At 45.2% G+C, this 13165-nt stretch overlaps 1 protein-coding gene across 1 annotated transcript in view; it reads left to right on the top strand.

Annotated features, from left to right (window-relative positions):
• Positions 1–332: 332 nt before the first annotated feature.
• SDC2 (syndecan 2) overlaps positions 333–13165 on the top strand; it is a 58664-nt gene continuing 45831 nt past the window's right edge. Inside the window, exon 1 of the mRNA XM_033068907.2 lies at positions 333–591. Within this exon, the coding sequence (XP_032924798.1) occupies positions 532–591 (60 nt within the window). The 5' untranslated portion in view covers positions 333–531. The remainder of the gene's footprint in view (positions 592–13165) is intronic.

The following is a 13165-nucleotide window of genomic DNA, read 5'->3' on the forward strand; positions in this document are numbered from 1 at the left end:
CTGCTGCCAAGGGGGAGCCTTTCCACGTCCCCGGTTTTATTCGGGGCCAGCCTGCTCTCAGTCCGTCCGCGGCGCTGCTCATGTTTTCCACTGGGGGGGAGGACGAGAGAGGGGAGATCAAGGCGGAGGAGGCGGAGGAGGAGGGAGGGGGGGAAACTTGCTTGAATTTGCGAGGGGCGAGAGCCGGCGGTGGCGGCGCGCTGCTTCTTTCCACTGGCTGGGGGAGCTGCCAATCTGTGTTGTAATCCTGCAGGAATTTCTGCGGGGTTTAACTGGGAGCCGCGGCGCCGCCGCCGCGCACTCGGGGCGGAGGGAGGGCGGCGGAGCCGGCAGCGCAGCCTGCAGCCCGCGCGCCCCAAGCACCGGGCCCGCCGGAGCGCAGCGCCGAGCCCGCGCAAGGAGCGCGGCGGGCCGGACCCGGGGCGCCACCGGCCCTGCCCCGCGCCCTCGGGCGCTGCCGAGCGCCGCCGGCCCCCGGTTTCTCCTTTGTGCCCGGCCCCCGGCGGCCGCTGCGCCGGCTCCGCGGGAATAATGCGGGGCGTGTGGCTGGCGCTCACCGTCAGCTTCGTGGCCTGCGCCTCCGGGCAGCCGGTGAGTGCCGGGGCAGAGGGGAGGGGGCGGCGGCAGCGCCGCGGGACGGGACGGACGGGACGAGGGCGGGCTCGGCTCCGGCAGTCGAGCGCGGGGCGCGCCGCCCGAGCCCTGCCCCGTGGCATCGCTGTCCGCGGGGCACAGGGCTGGCTCGGGGGGCATCTGTTGATAGTTGGGCGGTCTGCAGACAGCAGGCACCGTTCCGTCCCACCCGCCAGGAAAAGAGACAGAAAGAGACACCCTCCCCACTAAAGAAAAACCCAAACAAGCAAGCCAACAAAAAACCCCCACGAAGCCGAGAGGACCACCCTGCCGGAGCGGAGCACCCTGCCGCCCTCCAGCGCACCTCGGCCGAAGTTTGCCGCAAGGACCGAGCCTCCAGCCGGCCCCGGAGCCCCCCCGGTGCCTCTCCGGAGGAGGGGCGGCTGCCCGGCGGCCGCGGGGCGCCCGAGGGGCCGCGGCGCGGGGCTGGGTCCGGGAGCGGGGCTTGCAGCCATCCCGGGCCAGCGCCGGGAGCCGTCGGGCCGGTCCGTGCCCGAGGACATCGCCGCCTGCCCGGCTTGGCGGGGGTGAGGCGGGAGCGTTCCCTGCACGATCCACGGGACAGCCCCCGGTGCCGAGCCTGCCGCCGGCCCGGCCGGCCCTTCCCCTCGGGCTGGCCGCGCGGGGCTCGGGATAATGCTGCTGTTTACACTTTTTCCGCGCCACCAGTGTATTCGCTAACCGGGCCCTGTGCTTAATGCAATTAGCTCTGTTGCCGGGATTTGTACCTCTGGGAAAGCCTCTCTCTGGCGAACGCTCCCACCCTTTCGTGGCAGGAGCCGGCGAGGACCGGCCAGAGGGTTTTGGTCTTTTCCATCTGTAGGTCTGAGACTGTCTTGATGGAAGGGGTGTGCAAATGACACCGATGCAGTGTTTGGGCAAATATTAGGAAATTACACATTGAGGTGTCAATATGAAATTAAAAAAGAAACCCCATGACGATTTAATCCAATTAAAATGAGCCGCTTCACTGAACTAAATAATGTCACTAGCTTGGGTTAATTTTTGAAGTTCTCTAGCTGTTGTGTAAATTAGCCAAGTCAGAGCCTTCATGAAATTTGGCTCATCATTACGGATTTCTAAGGATAAAATTGCAAAACACTTTTCTTAAGGACTGATTAAAAGAGGGTTGGGTAGAACGCTGACCCTTGTTTCCGCTAACTATAACTGTGCTGTAGAAACACCCTTGGCTAATGAGGTACAATATACTGTAATTTTATAGAAACGCTGTTAGTGCGAAGCTCTCTGGTGGAGCAGCTATTAAACTGCCACAGTAATTAGTAAAGTATTAAGTTTGATGGGTTTTTGCCGTAGGATGAACACACTGTGGCAGTGTGAGGTGGGTTTTCGGGCGTATCTGGCACGGTGTGATTCAGGGGGCAGTGGGGAGAGCGAGGTGGGGGGAGCCTGCCTGGCTCTGCTGCAGCGCCCTTACTGCTGCCAGAAAGTTCAGGGACTGGAAAAGTAAAAGGAGGTTGGTCTTTCTCCTTTTCTTTCACCTCCCTTCTTTTTCCTTAAACTGTGCCTGGCAGCAGCTGCATGGTCCCTTAAGATAGCATTTTGTAGACCAGTCTCTGGGAAAAGACAGATGCCAAATCTGTCTTCTCTGCAGAAATCTGTCCTTGTCATAAGAGGAATTCTATATGGATGCTTAAAAAACTCTCCCGGCTCTCCAGACTGCTGTCAAATGGATTTAGCTCTAAATTTCTTCACGTTTTTAGATTCTGCTATTTATTATCATTATTCAGGCAAAACCGTAAGATAAAAATCTCGTTTTTGATGAAGTAAATTATCCATGATTCTTTTGAGCAGAGGAGGGGGAAGATGCAGCAGATTTTGTTTTTTAAAGCAATGAGTTCCCTCTATTTGCTCCACATAACCAACAAGCACTTTTATTGGGGTGTGCCAAGGAGATTTTAGTGCTGTGTTGGGAATGTCCTGGAAGTGAGACCTGCCGCTTTGTGGGTGCTGGGTGCGTGCTCTGTGTGCCGTGGGCTGTCACACTGCAGCTGTGCTGTGCTGTGCCGTGCCAGCTCCCCCGGGGGAGCAGCTGCTTCAGGATGGGGCTGTGATGGAGAGGGTGACAGGAGCCCAACCTGTTGGTGCCAGCCTGCACATGGTGGCAAGCATCGCCCACACCAGGGCTGGTGGATTGCAGCTGGGGCTTGCAGAGTGGTGTGCTGCCATCAGTGCAGTGTGCAGTGAGACATCAGATTATAGTGGGGTATGGTAACCTATGTGGGTCTGGAAGGACTTGGGGGATTCACCCAGATTGGGTGAATGGCAAAAAATATGCTTTCTAGCTACCTTGAAAGTTTCTTGGTTTGCTTATAAGAGAGGGAAGGACACTGACATGAAACTGCTGGAAAGAAAAGGAAAACTCAGTGAGTGAGAGGCCTGATGCGCCTTTTAAAAGATTGAACCCTTGAGCCCAGTCCTGATGATGCTGGGAGCCAACTTTTGCTGATTTTAATAGCAGCAGAGAGCAGTGCCAAGTATCCAGCTGTAGTTGTCAGGTCCCATTCGGAAGAGGCTGATAAACCTTTCCGTTTCGTTCTAGTTTGCAGCAGTGGGACGAATGGTTTTCCAGAGCTTGTGTGACAGCCTGATCCTCTCTGCGTGCCCAAGTGCACACTGAGGAACTTTGCAGGCTAGCAGATTGTGCTGCATACTGCAGTGTTACAGTGGTGTTCTCCTCACAGAAGGTTAAGTCCATCTCTCCCAGGGAAGCTTCTGGAGTCTGGAGACTGTTTCACACCATCAGCACAGTGCGTGTGGGGCTGGATTTGGGACTTTCAGTGAAACAGCATTGGGGCATCACCCGAGTGGTCTTTTGGTTTCTTGTGTAACCATCTGACTGCTGAGTTGTTGGCATAATCATTGAAAGATGTCCAAGGGTAATATTTGGTATATTTTTCAGAAGTATTTAATATTTGAGAAGCATGATGCTGTAATTTTCCTACGTTTGTTTCTAATGGTTACTTTGGTTTTGGAATTTGGAAAATTGATAGTGTGTTGGAGAGGAAGGATGTTTTTTTAAAAAAGGCAGTTAGACTTCAGAGATTGTAATTACAGGAAAAGAAGGGCTGAAGAGATAGTTGGTATTTAGATTTATATGTGTTTATATGGGTTAAATCTGCTTTATCAAATAAGTTCCAAAGAAAAGAGGAAGTCTTTTCAGTTTTATTTCTGCTCACCTCCAGTTCCCATGTACTTTTTCTTCTCACTGTAGAATTAATAAATATTCATCCATTGCTTTTTGTGGTTTGGCAACACCTGGAATCTGCCATGGCTGCTTCCTTTGCTCTATCTGAAGTTCTGGATTCGGCCATCCAACAGCTGCCTGCACCTCCACGCACTGGAAATTCTGGGAAGCTCTGGGTTGCCACCAGTCTTGGGCACTACAGCCACCCCTTAGATGGATGTTCTCAGGAGCCACTTTCTGGAAATGGATTTCCCTCTTAGTTTAGATTATCGTTGAAAAATTAAAGAACAGATAAATCTTGACCCAAGATCAAACACTGAAGTTCCTCTTTTTAATATCTTAGCCCTGAGGTCCACATTAGAACTGACTTAGTATTGAGGCCTAAAGTGCAAAGATGTTTTCTCTGCATTTTTTCCTAGATCCTTATCAAGGAAGTAGATGAGAGCATCATCTTCAGGAACAAGTCGGGACAAATATCTTATGGTTTGAAGTTGGGTGCTGGGATTGTGGTTCTTGGGCAGATAACACCTCTGTGGTAGGTTTGAGACAGTTACTGCAGCTAATGGAGTAAAGATGGTGGACTTTGGAGAGTGTGGAGTAAGTCTGGAATTTGCTTGGAGATTTTGAATCTAAGTTTCTGTGGTCCTAAATTAAGTGTAATCTCAGGATGACAAAATAAAAGCCTAAGTTCTTGACTAGTAGAGGTGCAGGTTATGAGAAGTCACTTGTCATACACACAGCCATGATCTAATTCCTCTGGGGGTGAGGGGTGGATGATGGAGTGCTACCTGCCATCCTTGGTGGGGAATGTGGCATTTTGGCAGGGCTTCCTGAGCTTGGAGAAGAACCTACAGAGGAGCCAGTCATTTGCAGAGCTCTCCATTTGCACTGCTCTTTATGGAGAGTTATCTTTATAAAATGTCAAGCAGAGGCATATGGATGGCATTTATTAATTACATTTTCTCACCAAATTGACTTTTGCCATTGAGCAATTTAAACATCTTGCTTATGGCAAAGAATTTCAGGCTTTAGTAAGGCTCAACGGCTGAACAAAGAGCTCTTGTCTAGTTATGGAGAAGTGCTCTTTTGTCTTCTGAATAGCTATGACAGACTATGATTTTTAACATAAATGTTGTGTTTGAGATGGGCAAGCTTATTTGAGGGCTCATATAAGACTCTACTTGAATCTGAGTCATAAAGATGCCCTCTGTGCTTCTGCATTTGTGAGAGGATGCACAAGTCATGAGCAAGTGATTTGGTCCACATTCAAGTCACTTTGCAGTCAGTGTTGTGGGAAGCATGCGAGAATTACTGGAGGCTGTTCTGTGAACAGCTTGTTGTTTGGTTATCTTCAGTTCATGCTTACAAGATGGTAATAAATTGCTATCTATAATGTTTCCAGGACTAGTAATTTTATTCATAGGTTACATGACACTATTCAGTGATTTGGGAACGTGATTTCTCCTGCTCACATTGAAGTATAATTTGCAATCTCTTGAGTACAGACTGCATTAGTGTTTGACCCTCTAATAATGACAGTTCTCTGTATGTATGTTGTTTCCTTGATTAGCTCAGCCCTGGGGGATGCTTTCAAAAGCATGCTAGAGATTTAGGCAGAAATACAGAATACATGTAATCCTCAGAAGTACTGGAATACTGATTGCAGTAGGAGAAAATGCAGCATTTAACAGCCATTTGCAACAAGTGCATTTGCGCTGAGCGAATTATTTTTGTTAATGTCTCAAGCAGGAGTTTCATTTAAAGTGAAATAATGACTAATAGGGTGGTGATGAATCTGCAGAAATTGTCTTTGTCCATAGATAGGCTATTAGAGTGTCGTAGATATAAGCTGTGCTTAACTAAAGGCTAAGCTGGATGGTCCATCTGAAATCACTGGTTTTAGTTTATATATAAACAACTTCAGAAATCTCCCTTCTGAGCTGAATTGTTTTGTTCCCAAGGTGAGTTGATTTGGCGAAGTTCAAATAAAAACCTGTTCGGCTGTGTTTGAGTTGTGAGCATGAAGATAAATACATTCTGCTTTTGTTAGTAGTAAGGAGACAAAGAGACTTGCGGAAGGTTAAATAGCCTGTGGTATACACAGGCACAGAACCAAAATATTCAGAAGCCAGCATTGTGATTTACAACCAGAATACGTTGTCAGTATTTAAATATTACGTTGGCAGACATGTTTTGTTCCTGTTTGATTAACCATAATAAAGCATAATTTTCTCTAGAGGTACTTCTACACTAATGGAAGTCACTTGTCACCTTTCAGATCAGTGTGAAGTGACCCATCCCTGTTATTTGAAGTGTATTTCAGAAGTGTGACTATCTGTGTGGACTGAGAGAACTCACTCTCACAGAGCTGTAGAAAAGAGTGCTGCTAAAGTAACATAGCCTGGGAAATGAAGTACTTCCCAGGGAGCAGTTGGGAGTATGGCCAGTGTAGCCTCAAGACCAGGGATGTTTCAATAGAGAACAAAAATTGCATCCTGCTCACTGCCACATGAATGAATAACCTAACCAGGTCTTCCCTCTGCCACCTTCAACAGGATTGCTTCTCGGATGTCTGCTTCTGTCCTTCCATTAATTATACAAGTAGAAGCAAGCTTTCCTCTTTCTCTGGGCTGAGCTGCATTAATTCCATCTGTGTTGATTCTTCAATATCTGCAGGAGTAGCTGGCGGGACACAGTACCTGGAGGGCACAGCCCAACCCCAAACACTTGTTATCTTTTGGCTTTAAGAGCCGAGTCATGTTTGCTTTTTGGACTGGGGTCTGCAGGGGAAGGCTAGAAATGGGTTTGAATACAAGGTGTATGTTTGGGGCTGCAGAGGTGAGTGATGTCCAGGAGACATATTCTTCTTTCCCATGATGTTTGTTTGTGCTCACTCTGGATGCAGAGATTCCAGAATCAGTGTGTCACTTAAACTCATTACCAGGTGAAGGCATCCACAAAGCCTTTCCATTCAAATCCTTTTCAAGTGCAGTTCCGTGTTCAAATACATTGTCACTGAGGTGTGATACTAGTGGTATTCTTATCCTTCAAAATGAAAACCTGCAAGGGAAGCAAAGTGAAAAGGTGAAGGTAGTTCAAAGTAATGGAAAAACACCATCTTTGGGACAGCAAGAAATTGAGCTTCCATTGAATATAAATTTGTGACATTGCATAAATAAAAATAGGTATGTCTTAGTGCTATAAATAATAATAACAATGTATAATTCCTACAGCAAGGATGTGCATAAGGTAATGCTGCTGAGAAGCAAGATTCTGACAGTTGTTGTGGAAAGGAGATTGCAAAACCTTCAGGTCCTGTCCTGTCTGTAGGACTGAATCTTCTCCCATTTGGGAGCTCAGAGGCACTTGGTACTTGCCTGTGGTGGCAGTGCAAGCATGAAGGAAGGTATTTGTCCAGCAAGAAGAAGGAGCATCCATGAACAGCATGTGTGAAATTTGGTTGTGCTAGTTACAGGCTTGTGTAAATGTCATTGAGAGAAGGTGTAAAGTTCTCTGGCTCTGCTGAGGCAGTGTCTAAAGTTAGAAGATTATTGCTTTAGAATAATTGGTAGCTTAAGCATCTGTAGCATCTGCAACTCGCAAATCTCTTTCTCCATGGTATAACAAGAAAAATGGCTAGTCCTGGAGATAGGCAGGAAAAGTTACTAAAGTGCCATGTATATATTCGAAATTCTTGTCTTTGGTGAAACTGTTTATGATTTTCCAGACAGGTGTTCTTTGTTTATTTCTCATCCATAAAGGCGGATTATTTTTTTTAAAATGTGACATCTAAAATGTCATGAAATGAAACCTCTTGGGGTACTTCTGAAATTATGTGTTCACAAAGACTGTGTTCCACAGAGCATTCAGCACTGACCTCTCTCCAGCTGTTGCAGTTCTAGCTTGAAAGGTCTTTGAAACTTTGTGTATTTATGTGTTTTATATAGAATTTCATTCTCTATTGAGCTCTATTTTACATATATTTTAGTTCTTTTATATTGCTGTCTGTCTTTCAAGTGTCAGGAAAAAAATACCCCACAGAACATGCTTCCCAGTTAAATAAACAGAACAAAATTTCTCTCAAAATTATGTTAAAAATTATGTTAATAATTTTCTTGACCTGAATTAGTGTGAAAGGAGCAGCCTCTCTGACTTTACTTACCAAGAAACAAAGCCTTAAACAAAGGTGTTCTTTTTAATTTTTTGGTTGTTTTTTGTTTTTGTTTTTTGCTTGTTTGTTTGTTTCTTCACTTATGATTTGATACAGGAGTTTCATAAATTTTCCCCCATATGTGTGAATTGATCCTCCATAGCTCCCATAGGTGCTTTTGGTTTGATTCTCCAGCACAGCCTTTTCTCTGCCCGAAAAGCCCTGGTAAGAGGACGGTCATCACTGAGTTGGAAAAATTTGGGTCTAAGGAGAAAAACTGGGAATAGTGGTTAGCATAGGTCTGTACCTGACCTGATCAGGCTGGGTGGTGCCACTAGAGCTGCTGTGACCTGAATGGACCCCTGGCTCAGCAGAAATTATCTGTCTGTGTTGCAACTGAATGTGCTTTTTTATGGCTTTTGGCCAAAATATTTCAGTGGCATGTCTGTCTGCTGCATGGAAGCATGACAGATGTCTCCAGAAATTTCTAGAGAATTTGGCAGTGACAAAACCCTCTGGCAAACCAGGAGATGGTTTTTGCACTTCTGGTAGGAGCTGTGGTCCTTCCTGCAGCACGGAGCACCCATTGCTATGCAGAGGGGAGGAATGGCATGAAGGTGTTGGGAGAAGGAACAAGTCTGATAGCTGACTATAGAGAGATACATTATTTAACAGCCTTAAACAATGGAGACTCATGGTTTGTGTTTGGATAATGTTTTGACATCTCAGTATTGCTTGATGGTCTGACTGTGCAGGGTTTGATGGTGAGAAAAGTAGGTTCCTTGGCCTCCTGTTAAAACAGACTTACCTCCTTAAAGTGTGCAGGTGCTGGAGGCGACAGGGCCTTGAACATGAGTTGACTCGTTGTTTCCAGTCGTACTGCTTGTTGCAGGTGTTTTTCTCTAGTGCTGTTTAGCCCAGCCAGCTATGCCCTGCTGAAGAGCAGGGCTGTGTCTGCAAGGGGGATCTTTGCCATTGGTGGGGCTCAGCTCAGTAATAAATGGCCTAGGTGGAGAGGCAGCTCTGTGCCCATGCCACCGGGGCTCTCTGATGGAAGGAACTTCTGAGCTCCTGGTAACACAGAGCATTTGATCCAGAATGGTGTGAGACAGTATTCTTAACAATATTGCTGCCGTGAAAATGCCACTTCTTGTCTGTTTCACGACTGTGGGGCATTAGAAAAGGGAAATTACCTTTCTTATGTTTTGGTTTTTACGGTAATTCACAGCCTGAAAAGCTTATTCTAACCTTGGCTGGTTTGGTTTTGTGCTTGAATAAAGTTGCTTGACCATATCTCTCCTATTTAACCAAAAACTGGTGGCTTGGTCTCTTCTGGTAGACACCTTGAATTGGTCTCCTGCCTGGTGGCATAAAGTTAATAGTGATGTAGATTTTCGTACACTTTTTGTGAACCATGAATGTTGTCTGTGAGTTAAAGAAGTCCTCTGGGTTTGTGACTATTTTGTGATGCTACTGACTTAATGTACCAAAAAGTATTTAATTTTTGAGTTTTTTCTTTTGACCTTCTCTGTCTCCACTGAAAGAATTTGGGAGCTTTAGGAGCTTGAGGTTATGGCAAAAACCCCCCTTACTTTAGGGAAAGAAATGTAGTGGTTCTATGATGTACAGGTAGGAGTCTCTGTGATGCTTCTTTGCGATTTCTTGTTGTTAAACCTAAGATCTGAGGCTTGCCTCCTCTGGTTTACATGGGTAAATGTATTTGACTTGAGGAGCCTGACGAGGACTTAGGAGTAAACTTCTGGCAGACACTGTCAGTCTTAAAAAAAGGTGGGTGGGATCCCTTGCCATGAAGGTTGTTGCTGTACAGACAGAGCTGGCACACTTCCCACGTAGTGAAGTCACTCACGTGGCATTTCTGTATTTGTGATCAGAGATGAGGGGTCCTAAGGGAGGATTAGCAAGAGTATTTTTGGGGATTTCTCTGTGGCTTCCTAGAGTTGTACAGAAAAAGCTAATCTCTCTCTCTCTCTCTCTCTCTCTCATTATTCAATTCAGCTAATCTAATTGGAAAACCTCCTTAGAGCAGTGTCTGGCAGCTAGCTGTAGCAGCTGTACAATTAGTAGTGTCACCTAACAGGAGAGCAAAACAAGGAGCAGTAGGAAACTGGAGTAGGATGTTTTGGTGTATCTTAACAACCCTCCCAAGGACCAAGCTTGCTAGAGTGAATTCAGCTGTGAATTTTAAGAGCTTAAAAAAACCTTAGGAAAATCTGAATTTTTAAAGACTTAAAATTCTGAATGACCTGATGAAACAGTTTTGAGGTTTAGGCGTTATAGGTTATAGATTGATTTTTTTTTTAAATGAAAATTTACACAAACATGACTGGATATGGGACTGGTGGGCTCTACTGCCCATTCTTCAGGACGTGAAGAGCAAAGCTGAGCAGGGAAGAGTGTATAATTAACTGCCTTAGATATCTATACATGTGCATATATATATATATATATATCTATACATTTCCTTGTATTTTGCCCTCCCGGCTTGGCTACTGGACTGTGTTTTATTTGGGGGTAGCCCTGAAGGCCATCAAGAGCAAGAGCTGGCATGGAGGAGAGCACCAGCCCCAGCAGGAGGTGATGGAGCCGTGGGCAGTGATGTTCCCTGGTTGCAAAGTCCAGAGCTGTACCTAGGCACAGGAGGGCAGAGGCAGGTTCACATTTGAATCACCAGGTTCACATTGTTAATTACTGTGATGCTAATGCCATGGAGCCATCTCTGTATATTCAGGGAGCATTGAGATAAGAGCATGTGTGGGGCAAGCCGTGATTTAGCAATCTCCGTGGAGTTACGTGGTTATCATAGCTGAAATATGTGACCTGTGGTTATAAAGGATAGCTTTTGGAAGTGCTATTAACCAAGTGGCATATGTCAGGGACTGGAAAATCTAGGCTATTTATAATTACCCACAGGTGGAGAGGGAAGCAGCAATGCATAATACCAGTAATAATTATCAGCAGTATGGAAGTTCATCTCTTAAGCCGTTGGGTCTAATGCACTAAAAAGTATTTGATCTGAAGTCTGGCACAGCCTTCAAATGGAGCCGTTCAAAGGCGTCCTGACCTAATTTTGCTGCGGAAGTGTGTGAGTCTTTCTCATTCCCCTAATTTCTTGCAGAAGGTTTCAATGATAAAGTCTTCATCCTCTACACATGCGTGTATTTTACTGCAGAGCTTTTGAATAAAAGCAGCCCTTGCAGGCCAGGTGGTAAATATAGTACTCAGCTTAACAGAAAAGATGTTCAGTTTATCAGAGGCGTGTCCTCCTGTATTTTGCAGTTGTCAGTCAACTTTCCTTAAGAGTTCTTTTTATTTGCTGGATCTTTTTGTGATTACAGTAATTTCACTATTATAAGCCGCACTGAGTATAAGCCGCACTTCTGGGTTTCAGCAACATTTTGTTTTTTGTCCATACATGAGCCGCACCTGATTATAAGCCTCACGTTACAATACAGAGTGTGATAAAAGGTATCTATTCTATCACCATCTGTTGAGGGTGGGGGCTGTGATCCTTATCTCAATGGCAGATATTCTGCTAATGGGCCATCCATTGAAACCAGGCGGGGCATTGTTCTTTATCTTTTCACAACCCATCCTTCCTCCAGCCAGTCATTTTCTGCTAATGGCCCATTGAGTCCCACTGTGTGACTGATAAAATTACTGCATCCCATTGGAAGTTGCTCCAACCAGGGGGAAGAGCCCAACATTTCTTACCAAAATAAAAACAGAGGTTTTGGGACACTAAGGGAGCCCCTTTCTCCACTGGACTCCAGAGGAAAACTGGATTTCTCCACATCACCACTGGACCTCCGGAGGGAAACTGCACCTTGTACAGGAGCACTGCTTCAACTGAATCACATCTGTCACTGCAGGAGGATGCAGCCACCATTTAATGGGACTGCTACCAACACCCTGCCTGACAGGGTGTCAGGTTGTACTCTGACTTTGTCAGGGTTTGGAGTTTGTTCCTTTGTAGTACTGTATTTCTATTTTAATTTCCCTAGAAAAGAACTGTTATTCCTAATTTCCATATCTTTGCCTGAAAGCCCCTTGATTTCAAAATCATAATAATTTGGAGGGAGGGGTTTACATTCTCCATTTCAAAGAGAAGTTCCTGCCTTTCTCAGCAGATACCTGTCCTCCAAACTAAAACAGCAACTTTTCATTCTTTGTCCGTATATAAGCCGCACCTGATTATAAGCTGCACTTTTGGGTTCAGACCAAAATTTTAGTCAAAATGGTGCGGCTTATAATTGTGAAATTACTGTAATTGAAGTTCAGTGCTGGCTCTGTACCTGTGAGTAAAGGTTTCATATTATGCTGAACTTCTATTGTAGTGAAGACCTCTAAAATATAGAACAGCTTTTATTTAAAAGTTTGCTTTCTTTTCAAGGGAAATAAATAATTAAATTATAAGGCATTGTCCATGTAGCTATGTAAATGTATCAATTAAAGCATCAGTGCTTTGACTTTCCTCTGGATAAATCAAAGCAGATGTAAGACATGTCTTAATGGACTTTTGTCTTCAAAATAAAATGGGGAGAAAACAGGTTTATTTTTCAATAGTGGCAAAATAGTGTGTACTGCAGAGATGGGCAGCGTTCTGTGTTATTGTCTGTGTTGGTGTAGACTGTTTTTATCAGAAGATAAATAGGAACAAAGCAACACAAACTGAAGGCTTTTAAATTCTGTCTGACCTGTCACTTGTACAATTTCTCATGCCATTATCACCACAGTGGTGGTGTATGATTACCAGTTTCCTACCAGCAATGTTGCTTTTTGTTCAGTGTGGGATGTTTTAACTTGTACTGGTGATATTTCTGAGCAATACTGCACAGTACAGGGTAACTAAAGTGCACTTTATTGTAATTTATACCTTAAGTTATTTATTTGCTCTTTTTCTTTGCAGTCTCTAGTGCGTCCAACCTCGTTAGACTGATTTTTTTCTTTCTCTCCTGCTGCTTTTGTGCTATCAGGCACAAAAGGTAACTTAGCATTGGCACTGCTCTTCAGTCTCATGTTGCAAGTACAAGATCCAAGAGTAGAAGAAAAGGTAGATGAAAAACTGGGCTGGCTCTGGGCCTTTGCCCACTCTCAGGAATCCTTCTGCTCACTCAGCTCACAGCAGTGAAAAAGAGGGAGTGGGGAGGAGTTGGTTG

This window comes from Catharus ustulatus, chromosome 1 (assembly GCF_009819885.2).
Source record: "Catharus ustulatus isolate bCatUst1 chromosome 1, bCatUst1.pri.v2, whole genome shotgun sequence".
NCBI classification, from domain to species: Eukaryota; Metazoa; Chordata; class Aves; order Passeriformes; family Turdidae; genus Catharus; species Catharus ustulatus.